Source organism: Anomaloglossus baeobatrachus, chromosome 8 (assembly GCF_048569485.1).
Source record: "Anomaloglossus baeobatrachus isolate aAnoBae1 chromosome 8, aAnoBae1.hap1, whole genome shotgun sequence".
In the NCBI taxonomy this organism is placed as follows: Eukaryota; Metazoa; Chordata; class Amphibia; order Anura; family Aromobatidae; genus Anomaloglossus; species Anomaloglossus baeobatrachus.
In genome coordinates, this window is record NC_134360.1 from 207,766,283 (window position 1) to 207,793,533 (window position 27,251).

Consider the following 27,251-nt stretch of genomic DNA (forward strand, 5'->3'; position numbering starts at 1 on the left):
GAGAGAGGGAGAGGGAGAGAGAGGGAGAGAGGGAGAGAGGGAAAAAGAAAAAAACAACAAAAAAAACCCCCAGATCTGGATCGTGCACCACGAATCCTGGGTACTGGTCGGACTCGGATCGGGCGCTCAAACCGTGCGGATCCGGATTTTACGGATCCGGGTCCGCTCAACACTAGTCAAGGACAAATCAAGCTATTCAATTCCAGGACGATATGCACAAAACAACAACCAGAGTCAGGTAACGTAGCTATTTCAAGGATTTAATATACATATTAAATAAACAAAATGCAGCTTAAATCAGTGAGAAAATGCACAACCTGAGCCGTGACTTACACTTATTTCCTCAGCTATTTAAACAGAAGATCAGGTTCCTTAGGGCTGTCCTTTTTATAGACAAGACTGGTTGTTCTGGTTTCGGAGGAGAATATGTTTAATTGTATAGCTATTGTATACATGCCAATCATTGTAAGACTGCACCATCAAAACCAAAAAGGTGGAATACTTGATAGTTTGGTAAACTTTAAATTAAATATTTTGTTATTACATATATTTGAGATCTCAGTATTGTGATTTCTATTACACACTAAAACACGTCACATACCAAAAGAATAAGGGCCCCCAAGTAATTATTTAATCCTCAAAACTGGAAGATCCCAAGTGTGTCATAGACAAGTAGCCACCTTTCGACTTAGAATGACATGTTTGTGTTCTGGCATATAATCTGCCAATCATGCATCCCTCAAAGTTCAAAGGTCTAGATGTCACGGGTGTGTCACATTTGACAGACAGTCCTATGGTGTCTGGCTGTGGAAGGTTGCAGCGTTTGGCTACACAAGCTGCTCCCTGACCTTCCCTTTTTCCCTGCTTCAGGTTATTCCCTTTCTCTTTAGGACCCTGCAGATTTCCTGTCCTTTCAGCTATTAATCATCAGCACCTAACTTTCAATTTTTAAATACTCTCATTCCCCCTTGCTCTTTGCTGGTGATAGGTTTAAAAACTCTTTACAGGTCACGAGTGCAAACAGTCTGCTTGTATTCATCTGGAGAAACTTTATTACTCCCTGAGTCATCTAGAGTTAAGTTATTCGTATACTTTTCCTGTGTGTATTCCCTGTGTGTTCTTTAGTACTTAGTGGGGTTGACTAGTGGGCGTTCATCCCATCCATTCCCTACCTAGGGCCCAGCTCAGGGTTAGCGAGTGTCAGGTATCCTTGCTTGGGGCATAGCTTAGGAACCTATCTAGGATGCTGAGGGAAGCCAGGGGTCAGCGGTAGGTTCAGTCAGGGGTCAGCATCTCCCCCTTCCTTAGACACAGGGTTTCCCTTCCCTTCCACCATTCACTTGGTACTTCTCCATACCTAGCGTGACACTAGGTTTGGTTGCCCTGCCTCATCTTAGTAGCTGGGTGGTAAATTGGTGCACCGTCTATCTTTGCACACACAGGTTTTTGGACCTTAAATTGTACCAATCTTTGCCACTGCAGGTTGATATACGGATATTTTTCTCTCCCCTGATGAACTCTCTTTAATGAGAGGGAAACGCGTCGGGAGGGCGTTTCTTTTTGATAAGGTTGCGGGGCAGACAGCTCACTAGGGTGCTGCCCTTGTCAGGGCGGAAGCTGATACATGGGGCACGACAGGGGTTTTGTACATGACAGCCTGATGATATACCCCAGTGTTTCCGGCCCATCTTTTCCTCTCTCATCTTATTGGTGGTTATCCTTGCCTGTGAAGAAAGATCGGGTGAGATCATTCCATTTTTTGTCTCTTTGGCACCTTATATGTAATTTTGCATTTGCACTTTATTCTTTTAATTAATAATAAGTAAAAGTTAAGTTTTAGTCCTTGTTATTGTAATTGCTCTATTCTGGACTACTGGGCACTATCATTCTGCTTGCAGATTTTGCTTTTGTCTTAAATATCGTGAAAAAGTGTTTACTGCTTATCAAGCGAGTTTACTATCCTCATATGACTTATGGGGGCACTTCTTTCCTCAGATTCATAGCATAGCATAGGTGGTCTTGGGTCACCAACCTGCATATAATGTACCTATTAACGTTGAGAAAAAGTATTTGCAGAACCCTGGTTCAATGTTCATGCTGGAATTCCAAGGTAGCCGGACCAGGGACCTAAAATCTTCCTCAGTCACCATCATGGGTGCCTCAGGCATTCACAAAGGTATCACAACATCATGGCATGACATAACAGCAAGGCGTGATGCAATTGAGGACATTGCTGTCACGCTAGGTACAGGGGAGTACCAAGTGATCGACGAAAGGAAAGTGGAACCCTGCATCTAAAGAAGGGGGAGATGAGGACCCTTGCCCAAACCTAGCACTGGTCCCTGGGGTACCTCACCACCCTAGATATGTTCCTCACCTATGCGCAGAGCTGGATACCTGACCCTAGGTATTCCTAGTGCTGGGCCCTAAATAGGGAACGGGTGGGATGAACTCTTTGTCAACCAAACTAAACACTAAAGAAGACACAAGGAGGACACACAGGGAAAAAGTGCATGAACTACTTATCTGCAGATGACTGAGGTAGAAGTTCAGCAAAGTTTCAGCAACGGTACCACAGAGGAGTACAAGCCAGGTGCTTGTAGCCAGACCTTGAAAGAACTGAATAATATCACCAGCACAAGTCCAGGGAAGATGGGAGTATTTAAGCACAAGGGGAATACTGATAATCATCAACTGGACGGAAAGAGAGCTCCGCTGGGTCCTAAAGGGGTAGAGATGAAAACCCAACAGGAAAGCTACCTAATACAATGGATACTAACAACAGGAACAATAGAAAGTCAGGGAACAGCCAAACGCTGTGACATTCTATTGCCAGAAACCACATGACTGTGTCACCTGTGACAATTGTAGGGACCTTGTCAATGTGAAAAACATAAAAATGTCGGCATAAAAAAGTGCCGACTAAGAACATTTACAAGAGCCTGGTCTGGGTCCCACAGAGTACTGACATGGATGCCAAACCAGGGTTCTGGAAATCTTTTTGCTCATATTTTGGACCCATCTATTACCAGTAGCCACCAAAATGGCCAAGTATGACTCTTATAGCTCCACACAATTTTCTAAAATTTTCTATTACTTGATGCAAAATTAACAGAATTTTACAGTGGGTAGGCCTTAGTGGGTATATATTGTTTGTTACTGACCTGTCTTTAAAGGCATTGTTGACAATGGCCTTTAGGATCAACCGGTCCCCGACTTGTGAGGGTCCTCGAAAATGGAACATTTCAATTACCTTTAATGTTGGGTGAGCATGACAAAGCCGGCTGTGAAATCAGAAAATCAACTCGTTACTAAGAAAGATAAATGATTAGACCAGTACTTGATGGTAACAGAAGGATGATATATGCCTTAAATACATAAAGAATTTAATCTGTATATACCATGCTCAAAAGCTGGCCCTCAGTGGATCACAATAGTCCTAATAATATTATTATGATGATAAACAGATTATAATCCCTGGTTCATACCTGGCAGCTATTGTGGCAATATTCTCCATCCACGCCATTATCTGCCCACCAAAAGTATTGCCCTGATGGTTTGCGTGTGGAGGAAGCACCAGTTCAACACTCTCCACACGAGTCTTCTCGGCAGGAACTTCTCCATTCATCCCTTTTTCTCGGCTCCTTTCTACAGTTCATACATTAGAAAAAAATATTACTTTCCGCTTTTCAAAACCATGAAGTACTGGACCAGCAGCTATTCCTCCCAACACTAACATACATATAAGCGCTCGACTCGGTCAAGCAAATATGAGATCTAACTAGGGAAAAGGGAGTAAGCCCCTGCTGGACACTAATAGTAGCAGCTAAGTTCCCATAATAGTGTGAAAACTGGGCATGTTGAAATATTGAGTGTCAATATGCCCATTCCTTTTTCCCCCCCTGACATGGGACAAACAAACTTTAGCGGACAATTTCATACATATTAGTTGGCTTGCAAGTTTGGGTGATTTAAAGGGAGTCTCGCACAATAAAGTCAGTACACTATAGCGATTGTCATGTCTGAAACTGAAGGCAAACAATGGGTCATACCATTTTGGGTGGCTGTGGGCACGCTATGATGCCTGACTCCTGCCTGTCTGCGGCTTTCATTTGCTGCAACCTGAAATGTAGCGAGCAAGGTGCTTCAGTGAGTAGAGGGTGTTCTGATGTGCGGCTGCTGTCTGTTCAAATTAAAGGGGTTGTCCACTATTTGGACAAGGGCTTCTCATTCCCTATGTTTGCCCCCATTAGTATAAAAAAAGCCTATACTCGCCTCCGCTGCCAGCGGTGTCGGCACTAACGTTCCTGGGGCTCAAGTGAGGTTGTTACGATACACAAGCCCATGCTTCCAATCACCGCCGGCTTCACTGTCGCAGCCTTTGAACGTATGAGTAATCACCAGGGAGTGAGAGCTGCGGCTGATGGCTCACTTCCTGTTAATTTCTTATACTGCGAGTATCAACGTGGCTGGAACAGCGCCGGCAGCGGAGGTGAGTATAAGCTTTTTTATTTTAACTGGGGCAAACATGGGAATGAAAAAGGATTGACCAAGTAGTGGACAACCCCTTTAATTGTCAAAGTCTGACCACTGCCATATGTGCTGTGAGCTCGCTGCCATGCTCATCCAGTGTCAGTGTGCAGGCACAGACATACAAAATGATATGACACAATGTTCTCTCTCAGCTTCAGAGAAATGTCAGTCACTATAAAGGTACTAGTTTTAGTATACATAGGCCATGCCAAGGATGCGCCAAAGCATGGGCCACGCCAATGGTTCGCCAAAGCATAGGCCACGCCAAGGGTGCACCAAAGCATAGGCCACGCCAAGGGTGCACCAAAGCATAGGCCACGCCAAGGGTGCACCAAAGCATAGGCCACGCCAAAGTTGCACCAAAGCATAGGTGATGTCAAAGGTGCACAAAAGCATAGGCCACGCCAAGGGTGCACCAAAACATTGACCACACCAAGGGTGCACAAAAGTATTGGCCACATGAAGGGTGCACCAAAGAGCCCCTAATTAAAAATCAACTTTTATTTTACCTGCAAAGTATTAAATAAAACTATACAAAAATCATTTAAATAAGGGTAAAGTCCCATAAATAAATGTTTATGCACTTTAATTACCATTTACGGCTGCCAGACTACCTTTAAACGTCCTGCCCCATGCACAATAAATTGGCATTAGTCAGAAAGCCAAAAATCAGCCAACAGGTGATGCTCCAATACGTACCGTCCTGCTGAGTGCTTCGGGTCAGCAGATCCTTTATATTGTCAGTATGGACTAATCTCATACGACGTCTTTCTGCAGCAATACTGTGCTCCAGGTTCTCTTCTTCAGTGACCGGTGTCACCGGTTTTAGTTTCACCTGCAAACGTTTAAATACATCAAGAAATATGATCGATTATCAATTCTGGGGGATTTTCCCCCCCAACCCCTCCCTCCTGGCTTATGTGTTGCAGTGGGAGAGGGATCTAGAATTTTCCTTGACAGATATGCAAAGGGATAAAAAAAATTTGCTGGTGCATAAGACTTCGATTAGTTCTAGACTGCTGGAAGCGAATTTCAAACTCCTGGCAAGGTGGTACAGGGTCCCGACCTGACTTCATAGGATATTCCCCTCAGTGGACCCTACATATTGGAGATGCGGTTTGGGGGAGGGTGACTACGTGCATATCTTCTGGTCTTGCCCTTCTTTGAGGCGGTCTGATGTGGGGGAGGTAATCAGATTGTGACCGGCACGAGCGAGACACTGGGACCGGAGCGGTTTCTTTTACAGTCTTCGGTGTCTTCTGCTCCTACATACACGCTCATTGCTAAGACTATTGGTTATGGCCGCTAGGTCTTGCATCCCACTTGGTTGGAAGTCTATTGCACCCCCCCCCCCCCCCGGCACAGTGGGTCTCAAAGGTCAACAACCTCTTGCATATGGAGGATTTGACATCTTCTCTCAATGACAGACATGAAGATTTTTACAGGACAAGGTCTCCTTGGCTGGAGTTCATTTACTTGGCTGATTATACAAGATTGCTCTCTGACCCATGGGTACCCCTCGATAGTTGGTGGTGTGATGCTACTGGAGGAACTTGTCAGGCTTGCACCCCCCCCTCTTTTTTTTTTTTCTCCTTACCCCCCCCTCCCCAGGGCCCCTTCTGCCCCTTTATTCCCCTTTGCCCTCTTATCTTTCTTGGTTTTGCTTCCTCTTTTTCTGCTCTTCTTTCTCTGTGTAGTAGGTTGATTTTCAAATGTTTAAAATTGGGCCAAACCCAAATTGGTTGAGAGGTTGGGATTTGTTTATGGGTACTGATTGACCGGGTACTTGCTAGTGTTATGTTTTTGATATACTCTAAGCAGCTCCATGGGGAGCATACTGTATCCTCGTCTGTTCTTGGTTTGTCTTTAAAATAAAGAATTTTAAAAAAAAAATAAAAAAAAAAAAAAATAAAAAAATCGAAAATGGAGTGAACCATTTCACACTGAGCGCCATACCACATACCACAGAAGTCATTATTGATAACTGTTAATATTGGCACTTATTATAATTTCTTTATTGAAGTATTGATGAGAGAAGTGATATTACCTTTTTATTGCCTTGCGGTTGCGCAACAAACGTTGCAAATGCCTGACACACTTTCCATTCTTTTCCATTACATAAGTCTTCTGATGTGACATGAATTCCAACCTAGAGACAATAACATACAACGACATGATCTTCAGCTACACGTTCTTTGCTTTACGGCCGAAACAAGACAGCGTTCCCGGTGTCGGCACGTGATCTGAGCTGTGAGTGAAGGCGGCTGAATGCTCATTTCACTTTCTCAACCTTCCGCCTTCTTTGGCTAAACACTAGTTGTGATGGAGAAGGGGCATGACCTTGCTATTAAAATTAATAGTTTAAACATATTTAACATCCCATTTTACAACATATCAGACTCTCACCTACCTTGACAAGCTTCAAAAGGAACCTGAAGACCCACCTCTTCCGACAAGCCTACAACCTGCTGTAACCCTCAGTCCGCTATAGCGGCGCACAACCAGCTCTGTCCTCACCTACTGTATCCTCACCTATCCCTTGTAGACTGTGAGCCCTCGTGGGCAGGGACCTCTCTCCTCCTGTACCTGTCTGTGTCTTGTACTGTTTATGATTATTGTACTTGTCCCTATTATGTATACCCCTTCGAATGTAAAGCGCCATGGAATTGATGGCGCTATAATAATAAATAAAAATAATAATAATAACATACACATGAAAAACCAGCCAAATTCACTAATCACATTTAATGTCAAGGGTAGGGCTGTACATATCATTGGTGCAGCCACACAGGGGCCCAAGGGATGGGGGGCCCCTACCACCTCCAAAGCAGGTGGAATTGTGCATTTTGATGAGCTCTTGGGCTGCAATGGGTTTATAAACTATCCTTACACAGGGGCCGTTTTCTGTTTGTGTGGACGAGTGGTGTATGGTGGTGTCCAGAACCTCCCACAACATCAGATATTGAGGGTTAAAGGGATCAGGCATGATGGGTTTTAACATAATGCCACTGAAGGAAGATTATTTATCATCATAGGTGTCTGGTGATCTTGCGCTTACGTCAATGTGTTTGACATTTTGAATCTCATAGTAAATCGTCATCATATACAAACCTCCATGCTGGAATTAAAGGCTCGGTTCACTTTTGTCTTCAAATTAACAACTTGCCCCACGCTGGAATTAAAAGAAAAGGAACAAGTGAAAAATTAGAAAAATGTTGTTGTTTGCACACTTCTATCTTATATATAACTATGTGTGTTTGTGCGTGCATGCGTGCGTCCGCTAAAGGAATCCGCACCGTCATATTTGCACAGACACCTCATGTGACTAAGGGAACGTCACAGACTATGTTTTGACAAGAAAATTTAACCCCGCGCTTTACAGTTACTCGCCAAAAAACCTGCCTCCATTTAAGTGAATGGAGCTGCGAGCTACAGGTTATTAATAGGAGCTGTGATTGGTTGCTATAGGAACAAAGGACATTCTTAGTATAAGAAGCTCATGTGTGAGGTAATATGATGTCAGTGGAGAGACAAATAGAGACAGACAGACTAAGCGACAGACAGACAGGCACAGACAGAGACAGAGGCACACAGGGAAAGAGACAGAGATAAACGGAGACTGACAGAGACAGACAGGTTAAGAGACAGAGAGGCCGGCGGGGAGAGAGGCCGGCGGGGAGAGAGGCCGGCGGGGAGAGAGGCCGGCGGGGAGAGAGGCCGAGGCGGGGAGAGAGGCCGAGGCGGGGAGAGAGGCCGAGGCGGGGAGAGAGGCCGAGGCGGGGAGAGAGGCCGAGGCGGGGAGAGAGGCCGAGGCGGGGAGAGAGGCCGAGGCGGGGAGAGAGGCCGAGGCGGGGAGAGAGGCCGAGGCGGGGAGAGAGGCCGAGGCGGGGAGAGAGGCCGAGGCGGGGAGAGAGGCCGAGGCGGGGAGAGAGGCCGAGGCGGGGAGAGAGGCCGAGGCGGGGAGAGAGGCCGAGGCGGGGAGAGAGGCCGAGGCGGGGAGAGAGGCCGAGGCGGGGAGAGAGGCCGAGGCGGGGAGAGAGGCAGAGGCGGGGAGAGAGGCAGAGGCGGGGAGAGAGATAGAGACAGACAGAGACTGATACAGAGACAGACAGAGAGATAGACACAGACAGACACACAGAGACAGACAGGGAGAGAGACAGACAGGCAGAGAGTGGGAGAGAGACAGTTACTATCCCAGCCAACACCCGGGTACTACAGCTAGTTACTTATAAAACAGTTCAGACCATAGAGGCTTACACCCAATGAGGGTCTTTTTGAAATTCATCTTTCTTGGGGGCTCATTGTACTGATATTTATAATATGCATCAAAGCCTTTGTTATTTAGTTGTGTTTTGTTTCCAGATTGGAAGTATACTTTCTGAAATATAAGCAAGTAAAGTTTGAGAAATGCACTGTTATTTGATTGACAGCAGCTATACAATATCTAATAGATGGGTCGGGTTTTGCTAGTTATTTCTGCCCCTGTCTGCTGCCTGTCCTTCCTTCCCCTGTCCTTCCTCCCTCACGCCTTCCCCTGTAATAACAGATGGGAGGAAGGACAGGCAGCAGACAGGGGCAGAAATAACTAGCAAAACCCGACCCACCTATTAGATATTCTATAGCTGCTGTCAAATAACAGTGCATTTCACAAACTTTACTTGCTTATATTAGAGAAACTATACTTCCAATCTCACAACTAAAGGTATGTATAGAATCAGCATGATAATGCCAGCATAGCACTGGCTTTAGTTTATATATGAAAATCCTCTTTAAATACATGTCCAATTTGTATTTTATTTTTATTTCGGATATCATAACATATTGGACCCATGTGGACGACCACTTATACAACATTTATATCACAGTACCTAATTGTTTGTTCAAAATAGATGTCATCCATGGAGGCGGTGACGCACGGGCAGCCCGCATGTCTCTCGGCTGTAGGGGATTAGAAAGGTAAACAGTCAAGTTCTATCCTGTTATGTATTCCTATACACACATACACCAACATTATTTATTTAACCCCTTAGTGAACAAGCCAATTTTGACCTTAATGACCAGGTCAATTTTTTGAGATCTGACCAGTGTCACTTTATGAGGTTATAACAATGGAACGAGGCAACTAATCCAAGTGAATCTGAGACTGTTTTTTCGTGACACATTATATTTTATGCTAAGGGTAAATTTAGGTTTAATTTTGCGTTTATTTGTTAAAATATCAGAATTTTGGTGACAATTTTGCAATGAAACGTTCAATTGTTATATCCTCATACCAGTTAGGATGATGTACAATATCCATACATAACATTTCCCATATGTCTACTTTACATCTGCATCATTTTTTAAACATAATTTTGTAAGGATGATAAAAGGGTTAAAAGTGTAGAGCCAATTTTTTTTTGTTTGTTTGTTTTTTTAAGAAATTTACAAAACCTGTTTATTTAGGCATCTATTCAGATTTAAAAGGAATTTGGAAACTAGACTCATCAAGGAATTTACACATATATATATATATATATATATATATATATATATATACACACATACATACATACATACATACATACATATATATATATATATATATATATATATATATATATATATATATATAGGTGTGTTCAGCATTTTGAACCCATAGGTATTTCACAGAACTTTTTAAAATGTGGATGTGAAAACAAAAATTTATCTTTTTCAGCTATAATGTCGTTTTAGCCCCAATTGTGTAACAAAATATAGTCTTTTGAGACTGACTTAAAAGCATGGCACGCCTCCTAAAAAGAAGGACATGGACGGAAGGGCAGCCAGAAGGAGCACAAAGTGACTCCATCTGCCACATTATAGTGAATGGTTGAGTGGTTCCATCCCCAAACCTCATTTACCAGAGCTTTATTCTATGTGCGCACTAGAAACTGACTTTTTCTCAACGAAAAATCGGACCCTGTAAAAGAATCCCGCACTTGCGGTAAAAAAAATGCACCGAAATCCGCATGCGGTTTGGTGCGGTTTTGGTGCGGAATTTCTGGAGTTTAGCCGCAGTTTGGTCCCTGCGGGTTTTTACCAATAATTAATGGCAAAACCGCAGGGACCTGCAAAAAAGAAGTGACATGCACATTAATTCCGCAGCGGAAATTCCGCAAGTAAATCCGCAGGGACAAAAAAAAACGCAGTGTGTGCACACAGCTTTTTTTTTAATCCCCATAGATTTTTCTGGAGAAGGACTGCAGAAATGTTAAAAACATTTTCTGCAGCATTTCTGCAGCAAAATCCGAAGCAATTCCACGGGTAAATCTGCAGCGTGCGTACATGGCCTTAGTCAGAAGCCCCTAATAGATTCTCGAACATTGGTTCTCAAAAACATGTTGTCAACCCAGCCATAAGTAGACAAGAAAGGCCGTTCCTTCTAACTTACTACGCTTCTCAAACCATAATAGCACACTTGCCAACAGTCCTGGCAAATTCTCCAGGTCGATCCCAATTATTTAAATAGAAACCAGGCACTTTTGGAGGCGTTCTGGGTCAAAAAGGGTTTTGGTTTTATGAGAACCCCATCCAGAAACCGATGCCTGCTATGGAGGTGTTACCAGGTGGGAATGGAGAAACATCTCCTATACCGTAATGGTCATATTTTAAGAAGGGAGTATGAAGCAGTGTTTCCCAACTAAAGATCTTGGGCTTGGGCCCTAATTTTGGGTTCCCTTAAAATTCACCTGTATTATACTGCAATTTGCTGCATAAGGCTACTTTCACACTTGTGTTCAGTGCAATCTGCCGCCATGAAGAATATCACAGTCCGTTAACGCACTGCGCTATTCTCCATAGACTTGTATTGACGACGCTCTGTAATGCAAGTGTCTGCGTTGCATCCACTGGAAGACGCAGCATCGTTAATTTGACGCAGCGTCGGGTGGAGGGAACGCTGCATGTAGCGTTTTTTGTGTCGTTAAAAAAATATCGCACCTTGACGGATTCCGTTAGTATTCGCCAAGGTGTGTAATGATTTGCTATGGTGGTGGATTCCGCCGCAATGCCCTAAGCGGCGGAATCCACTGACTGTTCCTGTCACGTTCTACTGAGCATGCTCAGTATGTCCAGCAGAACGATCTAAATCATTTAAAATCACTCCAGGTTCCCCCCCCCCTCTCATATTCACCGATCACTGGCACGGCGTTGCACGGCTGACAAAGCTCCGGCGGCTTTTCCTCTTTTGAAAAATGCCGGACGCTCATTAATCCATCTCGTATTCACTGCTTTCCCCGCCCACTGACGCCCATGATTGGTTGCAGTCAGACCCGCCCCCACACTGAGTGACAGCTGTCTCACTGCAACCAATCACAGCTGCCGGTGGGCGAGTCTGTATCGTGCAGTAAAATAAATAATTAAAAAAAACGGCGTGCGGTCCCGCCCAATTTTGATACCAGCCAAGATAAAGCCACACGGCTGAAGGCTGGTATTCTCAGGATGGGGAGCCCCACGTTATGGGAAGCCCCCCCAGCCTAACAATATCAGCCAGCAGCCGCCCGGAATTTCCGCATCCATTAGATGCAACAGTCCCGGGACTCTACCCGGCTCATCCCGAATTGCCCTGGTGCGGTGGCAATCGAGGTAATAAGGAGTTAAATGGCAGCTTGTAGCTGCCACTAAGTCCTAGGTTAATCATGGCAGGTGTCTCCCCAAGATACCTTCCATGAGTAACCTGCAAATGAAAGTAAATAAACACAAACACCCGAAAAAATCCTTTATTTGGAATAAAAGACACAAAAACCCTTCTTTCCCCACTTTATTAATCCCCAAATAACCCTCCGGGTCCGGCGTAATCCACACAAGGTCCTGCAACGCTTTCAGCTCTGCTACATGAAGCTGTCAGGAGCGGCAGTAGAACACCACCGCTCTCTATCAGCTCCATGCAGCAAACTGAAGTGAGCCGCGCGATCAGCTGTGCCCTCATTCAGGTGACCCGCGGACACAGCTCTCGGGTGAAGGACTGCAGCTGTGGCCGCGGGTCACCTGAGTGACGGCACAGCTGATTGCGCGGCACACTGCAGTCACTCAGTGGATTTGCGGTCACCTCCCCCCCTCTCTCTCTCTTCCCCCGACCGCAAATCTCCTTTCCAGGCGAAACATTTAAATAAAAATAAAAAAAACGCAAAACGTTCTTTAAAAGGAATCCGTTACCTTTATTAGCACACTATTTGCAACGCATCCGTCACACAACGCACTGTGATGGATACCTCACAACGCAAATGTGAAACCGGCCTAATTCACACCAAAAGCCCATGGGAAATCCGGAACATCTAGAATTCAGTACTGCCCACCCCAAAAGCAGGTTTCCTTGAGGCAGCTAGAGACATTTTTAGAAGTTCTTTTGAATGACATTATTATGGGCTATAATCAAAGCTCACAAGTTATTTGCACGCTCGTCCTCACCTGACAAGCAGGCCGCTGTGTCTATCCATTTCAGCAGCTGTCCGGTGCTGAGTTGACCGCGGTGGTTGGCGTGACATGGGAGCACCATCTGACTCATACGCACCTCTGTGAGGTTTCGTACATCTCCGTTGTTACTCGTCATGGCAAGATGGGACAAGTGTGACCTGCCAACAAAAATTCAATATTTTGGGTTTTTTTTTCTTTAAAAATGTAAAAATGTTGAGGATTTTCCTATAGCTATTAAACAAATTAGAAATTCAAATGAGTGGTCGGACTGGTTGCTGCGTGCATTTGCTCCACCTAGGGCTGCCAGATGCTGTTTACGATAATTGAGGCCCTGTGTTATAAGACCAACGTGTTCACATCTGGTGGACAGTCTGAAGATTTTCTGGATCTATGGATGGAAATACCACAGTCTATTACATTACATGCAAAGTGGATGAGATTTTTGTATACGAATTTTAGAAGGCCAAGATATTTATCACTCCAGATTTTTACCCTGCACATTTAAGAGGGTCAAATTTGAATCATATCCGAATCAGAACCTATGGCAAATCTGTGGATCTGCAGCCGAGAAATTGTAGGTATCAATGTCAGAAGTCAACTTTTTGCGGAAATATGTCTCCTTCAAGATTTATGCGGACCATCGATCAACAAGAACAAGAAAAGAAAAATGTGTGAATACGCCCACAGAGAATAATGTGTCCATGTGCTCTCTATGGGAAACAAGGACATGCATAGGAAAGACTAAAGTCTAAATTAGGCCTAAATTGAGGATCAGAGTCCTGCAAACCTCCTCCAACCGACTCTTCTGATCAGTAGTCGTAATGTCAAGTATCGCAATGATGACTTCACATTGGACATACTAATCAGAAGAGGAGCCGAAGATGCTAACAGTTAGGGCACACTGACACGAGCGTGAAAAACGGACGAGTGCAATGCGAGAAAAATCTCACATTGCACTCTGACCAATGCTAGTCAATGAGGGAGTCAAAAAAGTCTGTGGAGCCTCTGTTAGGAGTCTCGACACAGAAACTAGCCAGATATCCCTCCGGGAAGGACCTAGCCAAGGAGTGGCTCTTTTTAGGAAACCACCATAGCCACCATATGAAGTGGCCCTTTTAGTCAATATCCAACTCTTTGACAAGTTTAAAGATTTGACAAGGGAAATACCAAGGCCAGGTATCCATCCACAGACAGCTGTTTCGAGGTATTGCCCCTCATCAGTGTGGAGTAGGATTCAGCTCAGGTGGGAGCAATGCCTAGTAGACCAACAAGACTAAACAATCACTTATCTCGGGGAGACCAGCTAGAGAAAACACTGCCGGCAGCCAGTGAGAGCGCTCAACACAGTGAAATCCTAGGTGCAATGAGGGAGAGCAGTTGGTCAGTTTTTCTCATGCTGCGATTTTCTGCGAGAGCCGTATCCCTCGCACCCATTCAAGTAAATGGGTGCGAGAAAAACCTCGGACTGCACTCGGATGTTATTCCAGTGCAGTGCGATATACGCACAGGCTGACAGTGGAGGAGATGGGGGGGGATTAACCCCTCCCTCTCCTCCGCAGCACCCGCGCTTAGCTTCACAGCTGTGACCCGATTGCAAGATCGGGTCACAGTCACATGACACTCGGCTCACACTCGCAGCAGAGCCCGAGTTGGGGGTCATTAGCATATCGCATCCAATGCTCTCACATCGGAAGCCATACGTTCATGTGACTCCAGCCTTAGGCAGTGGCTCTCAGGAATCAGGTCAGGCAGTTATGGAATACTGACGTGGAAACTGGACCAGGATTTTTCCTCAAGTCTAAAGGCTGCTTTACACGTCTCAATTTATCGTGCAATCGCATTTGCGATTGCACCCGCCCCCATCGTTTGTACGACACGGGCAATTTGTTGCCCGTGTCGCACAATGTCGGAACCCCCCGTCACACGTACTTAGCTTCCAAACGACCTCGCTGTTGGCGGCGAACATCCTCTTGCTGAAGGGTGAGGGACATTCGGCGTCACAGCGACGTCACACATCGGCCGCCCAATAGAAGCGGAGGGGCGGAGATGAGCGGGACGTAACATCCCGCCCACCTCCTTCCTTCCGCATTTCCGTCGGCCGCAGGTAAGCTGTATTTGTCGTTCCCGGGGTGTCACACGGAGCGATGTGTGCTGCCTCGGGAACATTGAACAACAGGACGTTCGATTTTTAGAAAATGAGCGACGTGTAAACGAGCAATGATAAGGTGAGTATTTTTGCTTGATCACAGTCGCTCGTAGCTGTCACACGCTACGATATGTCATACAATGTCGGATGTGCGTCACTAACGACGTGACCCCGACGACATATCGTAAGATATATCGTAGTGTGTAAAGCCCGCTTAAGCCCAAAGCTTACAACCAAAGACAGCATTGGTTCGTTGTCCATAGTTTAGACAAGGCAGCAACATAATACACTAGAAAATATGCCGTGTATAACAATGTTGACTTTATGTAGCTCCCTATGCAATGTTTCCATCAGATTCCCATTTGTACAAAAAAGTGGGACTTCAAATTTGTATTCCATGCTACTTATTTAGGCTATGTTCACACGTTGCTTTTTTGCTTCTTTATTTTTTTTTTTTTTAATTTGTAGCAAAATCTGCTCTCCAGGCTTTGCTGCATTTTTGGTGTGGCACTTCACTACAGGACAAGTTTAAATATATATATAATTTATATACAGTATTCCAGAATGCTGTATATAAGAGCCCAGGCTGCTCTGTAGAACAGAAAAAAGACCTTTCTAATACTCACCTAGGGGATGGCCCAGTCCTATGGGTGTCGCTAGTCTCAGTCCGGCGCCTACTCCATTTGTGCGATCACCGTCCTCTTTCCCAGCCCCATGTGCATGTCCTGCGTCATTCACAGAATCCTACATTGCAGTCCTGCACATGTGCACTTTGATCTGACCGGCTGAGGGCAGATCAAAATACTGTAGTGCGCATACGCGGGCGGTCTTTGACCTTTTCTTGTGTCAGCAGGGCAGATTAAAGTGCGCATGCACTGGAGCGCAATGGAGGCTTTTTTGTGAGGCTAGTTTCACACTTGGGTTGAACGGTATCCGTTGCATTGCGTTGTGTGACGGATGCAACGGATGTGTTGCATATAGTGGCACAACGGATGCTGCAAAACAACGCAATTCGTTTTTAAGTTTTTTTTGTTTTTTTTATTACAGTTTTACCGTCGGCAGACTATTGTGAACGATCAGCTGATCACTCCTAGTAGCCGGCCGATCAGCCGATCACTCCCAGTAGCCGGACGCCGGTTGGTCAGCCGATCACTCACAGTAGCCGACCGATCAGCTGATCACTCACAGTAGCCGGCCGATCAGGCGATCACTCACAGTAGCCGGCCGCCGGGTGATCAGCTGATCATTCGGTCGCCGACAATGTGTGCGGGGGGCGGGAGCGGGGGGCGGAGCCGAGCGGGGCCATGGCTGAGGACGTCAGTGCCGCGGGGACTGCTGCATCGCTGGGGGACAGGTGAGTGAGTGTGACAGTGTGTGTGCGATTGTCTGTGTGCGATTGTGTGTGTATGCATACGGAGTGCGGGAGGGGGCGGAGGCGGGCGAGGAAGTGTCGGGCTCCCGGCACACGTAACCAGGGTTCCTTGGTTACCCGATGTGTACCCTGGTTACGGGTGGAGGGAGCCAGGGAGAGCATGCACAGTGAAATCCAAAGGATTCCGCTGCTCAAAAAAAGGTTACATGCTGCGTTCCTTCCGCCCGACGCAGCGTCAAAATAGCGACGATGCGTCGTCCGGCGGATGCAACGCTGACACTTGCGTTACAGTGTGTCACCCATACAAGTTTATGGAGAATAGCGCAGTGCGTTAACGGACTGCGCTATTCTCCATAGTGACGGACTCCGCTGAACGCAAGTGTGAAACTAGCCTGAATGACGCAAGACGTCTCATGCACACGGGGCTGGGCAGGAGGATGCAGATTGCACAAGATGGAGGAGGTGCTGTACTGAGACCAGCAATACCCATCGGACCACACCGCCCCCTAGGTGAGTATAATAAAGGTTTTTTCTACGTTCTACAGAGCAGCCTGGGCTCTTATATACAGTATTCTGGAATGCTGTATATAAGAGCTCACAGGTGGTGGCCGCAAGTTATAAAGGAAGAAACAAAATCGAATCAAATCTTTAATTTTTTTTATATAGCGCTAACATATTCCGCAACGCTTTACATACCTGGTGACAGGTTCCCTTTACGTCAGGGGAAAAAAATTCTGGTGTATGCATGAGATTTTAGGATTCTTCTAGCCTTTTCTGCTGCTGTAAAAAGCAGCTTTTAATTTGCATAAAACTCATGAAAAAAACATGCATAAAAACCATGCAAAAAAAAACCCAAAAACAACAAAACAATGCAGCAAAAACGCAACATGTGAATATAGCCTAAAGGCCCAGTCACACTAAACAACTTACCAGCGATCCCAACAGCGATCCAACCTGATAGGGATCGCTGGTAAGTTGCTAGGAGGTCGCTGGTGAGATGTCACACTAGCGACATTCCAGCGATCCCACCAGCAACCTGACCTGGCAGGGATCGCTGGAGCGTCGCTACACGAGTTGCTGGTGAGCTCACCAGCAACCAGTGAACAGCCCCCAGCCAGCAGCGCCGCGTGGAAGCGATGCTGCGCTTGGTAACTAAGGTAAATATCGGGTAACAAACCCGATATTTACCTTGGTCACCAGCGCAGACCGCTTAGCGCTGGCTTCCCTGCACACCTAGCCACAGTACACATCGGGTTAATTACCCGATGTGTACTCTGCTACGTGTGCAGGCAGCAGGAGCCGGCTTCTGCGGAGGCTGGTAACCACGGTAAACATCGGGTAACCAAGAAGCCCTTACCTTGGTTACCCGATATTTACCTTCATTACCAGCGTCCCTGCTCTCAGCTGTCAGTGCCGGCTCCCTGTTCCCTGCACACATAGCCAGACTACACATCGGGTAATTAACCCGATTTGTACTGTGGCTACGTGTCCAGAGAGCAGGGAGCCGGCACTGGCAGTGTGAGAGCAGGGATGGTGGTAACGAAGGTAAATATTGGGTAACCAAGGTAAGGGCTTCTTGGTTACCCGATGTTTACCGTGGTTACCAGCGTCCGCTGAAGCCGGCTCCCTGCTCACTGCACATTCAGTTGTTGCTCTCTCGCTGTCACACACAGCGATCTGTGCTTCACAGCGGGACAGCAACAACTAAAAAATGGCCCAGGACATTCAGCAACAACCAACGACCTCACAGCATGGGCCGGGTTGTTGCTGGATGTCACACACAGCAACATCACTAGCAACATCGCTGCTACGTCACAAAAGTTGTTCATTAGCAGCGATGTTGCTAGCGATGTTGCTTAGTGTGACGTGGCCTTAAGGGTATGTGCACACGAGGTTTTTTCAGACGGATTACATTCGGAATCCACCTGAAAAAGCATCCAATAATATGAACATAATGCACAGCAATGTTATAACGACACTGCTGTGCACATGGTCCGCATAGTGTCACATCTTTAAACAGCTTCAATGTTTAGAAACCCTGAAGTGGTTAAAAGAAGTCACCTGTCCATTCTTCAGGATGCGTCCTAGGGGAACCCAACCGAAAAAAGACGCTCACTTTCGTTGAGCCAAATCTTTCCCAGCACTTGACAGCTGATTTAATCAGCCATCATGTGCCTCCAACAGCCGCAAGTGGATGGCAAATCACTCTTGGCTGTTAACCAGTTACATGCCGCTGTCAAACACTGACAGGGGCATTTAACACTCGCTGACAGGACTCGTCACTGATTCTGCCATGGGCACCCTCATCTCATGATCACGGGTGCCGATGAGTTGTCATGACCAGCGGGGGTGAGCTGCTGACCCCTGTACCTGTCATCACAATCCTCCAGTGACCGCCTGCTGCGAGTCATCATTCATAGGAGATTGTGAATTTTGCTATACAGGTCAGTGCTGATGCTCTGCTCTGTACAACACAGGCTATTAGACGATCACAGCTTCAAGTCTAATAAGAGAAATATTAAATATAGTAAAATGTAAAAAAAAAAAAAAAAAAAAAAAAATTTTAAAAAGTTTTAAATAAAAACAAAAGTTTAAATCAACACCCTATTTGCCACATAAAAAAATACACATACTTGGTATCGCTGCATTCATCTGATTGCTAAACAGCATAACAAGAAAAAAAATGGCCGCAATTGTGGGGTTTTTTTTGCAATAAAAGGCGATAAAAACATCACATTTACCCCAACATGGTATCAGTAAAACGTCAGCTCAGGACGCAAAAATTAAGCCATCACTGACCGCAAGATCCTGAAAAATGGTAATGTTACAGGTCTTGGAAAATGGCACCAAAAGCAAAAATTTTATATATATATATATATATATATATATATATATATATATATATATATATATATATATATATATATATATATATATATATATATATATATACATACATACATACATACATACATACATACACAATTTTCAGATTTTTATTCACCAATTAAATAGAAAAAAAAAAACTATGCATGTTTGGGGTCTATGAACTCATACTGACATAGGGAATCATTTTACCAGGTCAGTTTTACCATATAGTGAACATGGAAAATAAAAATAAAAAAAAAACCTTGTGGAATTGCACTATTTTTTGCACTTTCACTGCACTTAGATTTTTTTTTTCCCAATTTCCGTACATCATGTGGCAGAATTATTATTAATTATTATAGTGCCATTTATTCCATGGCGCTTTACATGTGAAAGGGGTATACATAATAGGTACAAGTACAATAATCGTAAACATTACAAGGCATAGACTGGTACAGGAGGAGAGAGGTCTCTGCCCGCGACGGCTCACGAATGAATGGTGTCATTCAAAAGTAAAACAGGTCCCGCAAAAAAACAAGCTACGTGGACAGGAGAATAAGCAAAAAAGTTATGGATCTGGGAAGAGGGGAGGAAACGGCGCAAAAAAAAAATGGAAAATCTCCAGGGGGTGAAGGCGTTAAACCCAAACAGTAACGTAAGTTTATCTGGTTACTATACTGAGCAACTTTGTATTTATAATGTATAGTATATTTAGACTATAGCGTATGTATATACTGTATGTATAGTATATTTAGACTATAGCGTATGTATATACTGTATGTATAGTATATTTAGACTATACCGTATTTATATACTGTATGTATAGTATATTTAGACTAAAGCGTATGTATATACTGTATGTATAGTATATTTAGACTATAGCGTATGTATATACTGTATGTATAGTATATTTAGACTATAGCGTATGTATATACTGTATGTATAGTATATTTAGACTATAGCGTATGTATATACTGTATGTATAGTATATTTAGACTATAGCGTATGTATATACTGTATGTATAGTATATTTAGACTATAGCGTATTTATATACTGTATGTATAGTATATTTAGACTATAGCGTATGTATATACTGTATGTATAGTATATTTAGACTATAGCGTATGTATATACTGTATGTATAGTATATTTAGACTATAGCGTATTTATATACTGTATGTATAGTATATTTAGACTATAGCGTATGTATATACTGTATGTATAGTATATTTAGACTATAGCGTATGTATATACTGTATGTATAGTATATTTAGACTATAGCGTATGTATATACTGTATGTATAGTATATTTAGACTATACCGTATTTATATACTGTATGTATAGTATATTTAGACTATAGCGTATGTATATACTGTATGTATAGTATATTTAGACTATAGCGTATTTATATACTGTATGTATAGTATATTTAGACTATAGCGTATGTATATACTGTATGTATAGTATATTTAGACTATAGCGTATTTATATACTGTATGTATAGTATATTTAGACTATAGCGTATGTATATACTGTATGTATAGTATATTTAGACTATAGCGTATGTATATACTGTATGTATAGTATATTTAGACTATAGCGTATGTATATACTGTATGTATAGTATATTTAGACTATAGCGTATGTATATACTGTATGTATAGTATATTTAGACTATACCGTATTTATATACTGTATGTATAGTATATTTAGACTATAGCGTATGTATATACTGTATGTATAGTATATTTAGACTATAGCGTATGTATATACTGTATGTATAGTATATTTAGACTATAGCGTATGTATATACTGTATGTATAGTATGTTTATACTACGCCGCTCGTGTAAATACGGTATATAGCATGCACATATAGTAAAAGTAAGCACTCAGTCAGTATACAGCGGTGACAGAGGAAGACACAGCAGATATACAGAGTTACATAACACAGTGGTAACAGTATATAAACTGTGTGTGGTGCTAGAAAGACATAGAAGAGGGATAGTGAGAAGTGCAAAGAGGTGTATAAAGAAAAACAAGCCACTTTACTATGCCATGCGCCTGTCCCTCCACCTGCTCCTTCCCCAGATTAGGATAGCCTCTGTCCCTCCCCACATTCTTACCCAGCCAACACTTCCTCAACCCAGCAAAGCAGGCGTGGAGCAAGCCTTAAAGTGGCAGTACCTGGCTGCAACAGACCTACAATACAGCTCTATGCATTTTCCATGTAGTTGGCTGAGAAAAGTTCCAATTCATGCACCCAGTTCCCAGCACACAGACCAGCTCAAGGCAAAGTCTATTTTCTGCAAAAACAACACAATATTATACAATATTATATTATATCAGGGCTACAAAATAACAACAAAACTACAAATAGAACTCAATAACTTAATTTTATTGCTGTGCACTTTCCATAGAGAGAAAATAATAAGATTCCCTGTATAAAAACCCATTTTTTAGAGGATTATCTCTCACTAAGGGAAGTTTGAGGATTGCAGACATTGCCCCTTTAAATCACAGTTTGCATGTGGAAGGCATAGTCTGCTAGGGTGAAAGGGATTCTGGGAATGGCACTGATTTGGGTCAGTGGGGTGAGAGGGGGAGCTGCAGGGGATGACTAGTTTTTGCAAAGGTCATTGTATTTTTGGAACTTTGTTACAACTTTTCGCTGTTCTTTATTGTGAGGCTGAGGTTACTAAAGGGCAACATTTAGCATTCACTATTCACTTGCCCTCTACCAGCCTGTGCTGTAAAGGACTTCCTGATAAATGAGGATTCCTTTTTTTGGGCAGCTACATTTAATATTTCTTTGTGTGCCAGAGATGAGTAATCCGGGTGTGCACGCTCGCCTCTGTCCACATGGCTTTATTAGAAGTGATCCCATCATGTATCAGTTATGCAAGGTTAGGCAGAGGAGCACTTATTGACTATAAGGTCCAAATTTTGGAACAGGATAAAAAGGGGTCCTGCATGGAGAACTTTTCTTCCATTCTAAAGAAGGAACCCAGGCGGTCCCTATAATTATTATTATTATTATTTATTATTATAGCGCCATTTATTCCATGGCGCTTTACAAGTGAAAGAGGGTATACATACAACAATCATTAACAGTACATAACAGACTGGTACAGGAGGAGAGAGAATCCGGCCCACGAGGGCTCACAGGGAATGGGTGATGGTACAATAGGTGAGGACAGAGCTGGTTGCGCAGTGGTCTACTGGACTGAGGGCTATTGTAGGTTGTAGGCTTGTTGGAAGAGGTGGGTCTTGAGGTTCCTCTTGAAGCTTTCCACGGTAGTGGAGAGTCTGATGTGCTGAGGTAGAGCGTTCCAGAGTATGGGGGATGCGCGGGAGAAATCAATAGGGATTATCTGCTTTAACAACATCAGGATGTTCCTATATAAGGTGCAGTCAGTGCAGTACTGGCACTATCGGGCACAGGCTGTACATACCATTAGTGGGCAGCTCGGGTGTTTAGGCTGTGAAATTCAACTTTTATAAAGTTTGAAAATTCGTGTACTTTTTGATTGACGTGTGCACCTCTCCTGCTAATGTCCGGGCGGGTTATGCACGTGTATTCCCCCCCCCCCCCCCCCGCTTGTTCCTCCCTCTCATTCGCCGTATATATGAAAATTTCTAATCTTCAGATACACGGCGTCGGATTTAGCGCCTGCGCATAGCGCTCATCTCCGGCGCCATGTTTCTGAAGCCCACAGTATTATGGTGCTTGAGAGGGCGGCGCATGGACCCTCACTTCTTCAGATCTGTTGTGACCGCGGGAGCGCGCACGGTCACAACAGGACTGGAGCACAGCTGATCTTACCCTGATTAGCTGTAGCAGACGTCTATACGATATCGCCTGCTGCAGCTAATCGGTAAGATCAGCTGTTCTCCAGTCCTGTTGTGACCGCGCGCGCTCCCGCGGTCACAACAGATCTGAAGAAGCGAGGGCCAATGCGCCACCCTCTCATGCACCACTCTCTCATGCACCATCATACTGTGGGCTTCAGAAACATGCCGCCGGAGATGAGCGCTATGCGCAGGCGCTGACTCCGACGCCGTGTAACTGAAGATTAGAAATTTACATACGGCCAGTGAGAGGGAGAAACAGGCGGCAGGGGGGCGGGTGTATTCCTGTGCATAACCCGCCTGGACATTAGCAGCGAGGTGCACACGTCAATCAAAAAGTGCACAAATTTTCAAACTTTCTAAAGTTGGATTTCACAGCCTCAACCCCTGAGCTGCCCCCTAATGGTATGTACACACTGTGCCAGTACTGCACTGGCTGCACCTCATATAGGAAAATGCTGATGTTTGGTTCCCTTTAATTTGCACAACTGAAGCAATGGACTACTTTTCGGGACATGTGAACAGATGTGGTCACCGTGCAATTAAAGGGAACCTGTCACCAGATTTTTCCCTATTAAACTAAAAGAATTCCCTTCCGCAGCTTTTGGGCTGCATTCTATGAAGGTGCACCTTGGCCCTGACTCCCCTTCCAGACCCCAACGTACGCCGTTAGGTATGCTAATTACCTGTGTTGGCCAGATGGGCCAAATATGGTGACCGGTTCTCTTTAAGGTATATTATATACCATTCAAATCAATAGGAAACGGATGTTCAGTTCCCGGTCGCGGCCACAAGCGGAAGATGGGGCAGCTCCAGAACTGAGCATTTCCGGCTGGCTGCACGGAGAAACAGCTGATCGGCGGTGGTGCCGGGTGTCAGATCCTGGCCGATCAGACATTGATGACCTATCCAATATAAAAGTAGTGGATGACCTCTTTATCTGTGAGGTTACCATAGGGCAGAAATAGGCATTCACTCCAGACTTATCCCTTCCCAACTCAGACAGCTAATCACATGGCAGCAATGAAGTAATAATCTGGACACCACCTTGAGGATGTCTATTAAAAAGCAGAAGCGGGCTGTGGTGCTCATTGTCCTCTCATGTGGTATCACTGTGCATGGGGAAGTGGTTATCTTAGCATTGATAGCGGGGTGTGAGGACCCAAAATCTGTCAGACAGCCTAACACATATTAAACCAATTGAGTATGGCTAATCCATGTGCGGATATGCGTTCGTTCACACTCCAAATCCTCGACAGAAACCCGTGTGTAGCCTTTTAATGGGAACATACCCTGAAGGAGTTACATCCATCTAGTGAGCAAATCTGTACAAATTTCTATCCCGAAAAGTAGCAGTCTTGTCGCGGTCGACTGACTTGATTTTTCCAAAAACCACAGCATTTTGCTTATAGGAGATAGCCAACTAATGATCAGCTGAACGATAAAAACTATTTTTTATACATAGGGCTTACCTTTTTAAGCGGTGTTAATGTTTTCACGGATAGTCCAAAGGCGCGCCTGCAAATATTTGCATTACCACAATATTTAACTTGGCGGATTGTTCTGGTGGCGATCTACCAACTGCTCAATGAATTTCACATCTATATCATTAGCGCACTCTAGAGGTAAAAATCAGTTACTGCAGATGAACTGAGACTACATACTACAGTGCCATTACTTTATTTTTTAATAATATTCTTTATTATTATATAGCACTAACATATTCCGCAGCACTTTACATACATCAGCAACACTGTCCCCATTGGGGCTCACAATCTAAGGTCCCTAAAGGTATGCCTATGGAGTGTGGGAAGAAACCCACGCAACATGGGGAGAACATACAAACTCCTTGCAGATGTTGCCCTTGGTTGGATTGGAACCCAGGACCCCAGTACTGCAAATCAACAATGTTAACCACTGAGCCACTGTGTTGCATTATCCCTGTACTGTAACATCACTGTGTGCATCATTAATGAACTGCGACATCACTGTGTGTATTATGCCTGAATTGTGAAGCGTTCCCTCTAGGTTGAATAACCCAGAAAAGAGTTAAAACAACATATTAATGGGGTTAACAAACCCAATATCAAATATACCTGTTTGCAGAGCATGGCATTTGCAAGGTTATGTTCACACGTTACTTTTTTGTAGTTTTTTTTTGCATGTTCTTTTCATTAATTTTATGCAAATAAATGTTTTACAGTACCTATGAGATTCCAGAAATCTGCACACACTTACTTTTTTTTCCTGCCAAATGGAAAACTGCTGCATTTTTGGAAGAATCTGTCAATTCTTTCAGTGTTTTTGCTGCTTTTTTCACCATTGGAAGCAATGAGAGTGAAAAAACACAGCTGAGTTTTTTACAACTTTTTTGCTGTTTTTGTGGTGAATGAAACGAACTACTGTAGAGAAAAGACGCACCGAGCGAAAAACGCAGCAAAAATGACAGCTATTTTACTGCCAAGAGATCAGCTTTTACTGCAGAAAAAAAGTGCAGCACATACATGTGTGAACACAGCCTTAGGCCTCCTTCACACATCCATATCTCCGGTAGATATGATGTCTATTTTCACATGGACTGGAGACACGGGCACACGTAGACCCATTAAAATCATTGGACTTGTGCGTGTTTTCCCACTGTGTGCTCCACACGTAGACCTGTCCTTTTTTCTCCAGCAGCACGGACCGCACACTGATGTAATCCGTGTGACATCAGTGTGACACATACCGGAGAAAATCACGTTTCTGTGAAATAAAATGCTTTTCTATACTCACCTTCTCCAGCCCTGATGTCTCTGCCACTGCTGTTGCTTACGAACCCGCTCATTATGCTCCTTGCATATTCACTGCCCTGAGGACCGGAAGCAGCAGCAGCGCCGGACACAGCAGCACCATGGACAGGTAAGTATAGAAGTTCATGCTGTCCGTGTGTTATGTGGATGTCACACGGAGAGCACACTGACTGCACATGCGGAGCACACGCACGGACACACACATACGCACCTGCACCACAGACCGTGCAAAATGTGTGTGTTTTGCACCTACGTGGGAACATAGCCTTAAACTGTCCCATTTTCAGTGTGCACAGGTTGGAGGCTACAATGACTGTGACATCGTTATGCAAAATATTTCACTACTGTGACTCTGCTGTGTATAATATCCTTGTATTGTAACATCTGTGTAATCATTATAGCAGTACTGTGACATTACTATGTGCATTATTCCTCAACTGTGACCTCAATGTACACATTCATTTATTACTCTGACATTCCAGCTTTGCTATGGCACCCCATTTACATTACACATATAGTGATTCTTCTAAGGTTGCGGTCATATGTTATTGTCATGTCACACATCTGAATGAATTCTGATTTTTTTTTCAGAGACCCATAGACTTCCATTGGCGATTTTGATCCATGGACCACTCGGGCAGGGTGAAAAAAAAATTGGACATGTGTGTGTCACCCAGGGAATGGGGTACTCGGTCTCGGGCAGTTCACTATTTAGGAATGTCACTTTGGTGGCCGTTGCCCGGTCCCGTGCACTGGGGCCTTTTTGAAAAGGGGTTATTTACATGGGAGATGCAAGTCATTTATGTGACGCCACCTGCGGGTTGCGGTTAATAGGATGGAACCGCCGTTGCTTAGTGGAATTACCCCTGAGCTGATGGTGATGGCAGCTATGGTGGTAGGCCCTCCGCAGGCAGGGCTGAGCCAGGGGATTTGTGAGATGGGAGCTTTGCACTTTATAATGAAGGAGACCATACCGGGGTTGTAATGAACAGTCTCTACTTACATTAACCTGTGGACGGCTGGTTCAGGTCCCTGTATTCCAGTACCAGTTTAATGACTCGGTTGCTCTGTCCCCGGCACTCAGTGTAGTTTGGGTCCCCGTAGCTTGAAGCGGTTTGGGGGCCCCGACTGTCCCTGTTAGGTAGCAGTCTCCTCGTCCGTACGGCTGGCAGTGTAGACCCTGTGGGGACGTATGTGTCCGAACCCCGATCCTTGCTTTACTGCTGATGCCCCTGGATCTGTAGGTCAGGGAAGT

At 44.3% G+C, this 27,251-nt stretch overlaps 1 protein-coding gene across 1 annotated transcript in view; it reads right to left on the bottom strand.

Annotated features, from left to right (window-relative positions):
- ACOT11 (acyl-CoA thioesterase 11) overlaps positions 1–21,469 on the bottom strand; it is a 39,914-nt gene extending 18,445 nt beyond the window's left edge. The window contains exons 1-8 of the mRNA XM_075321070.1: positions 21,405–21,469; positions 12,961–13,124; positions 9,402–9,471; positions 7,645–7,705; positions 6,581–6,682; positions 5,233–5,368; positions 3,489–3,648; positions 3,165–3,284 (exon numbers count right to left, since the gene is read on the bottom strand). Coding sequence (XP_075177185.1) covers positions 3,165–3,284; positions 3,489–3,648; positions 5,233–5,368; positions 6,581–6,682; positions 7,645–7,705; positions 9,402–9,471; positions 12,961–13,102 — 791 coding nt within the window. The 5' untranslated portion in view covers positions 13,103–13,124; positions 21,405–21,469. The remainder of the gene's footprint in view (positions 1–3,164; positions 3,285–3,488; positions 3,649–5,232; positions 5,369–6,580; positions 6,683–7,644; positions 7,706–9,401; positions 9,472–12,960; positions 13,125–21,404) is intronic.
- Positions 21,470–27,251: the final 5,782 nt, after the last annotated feature.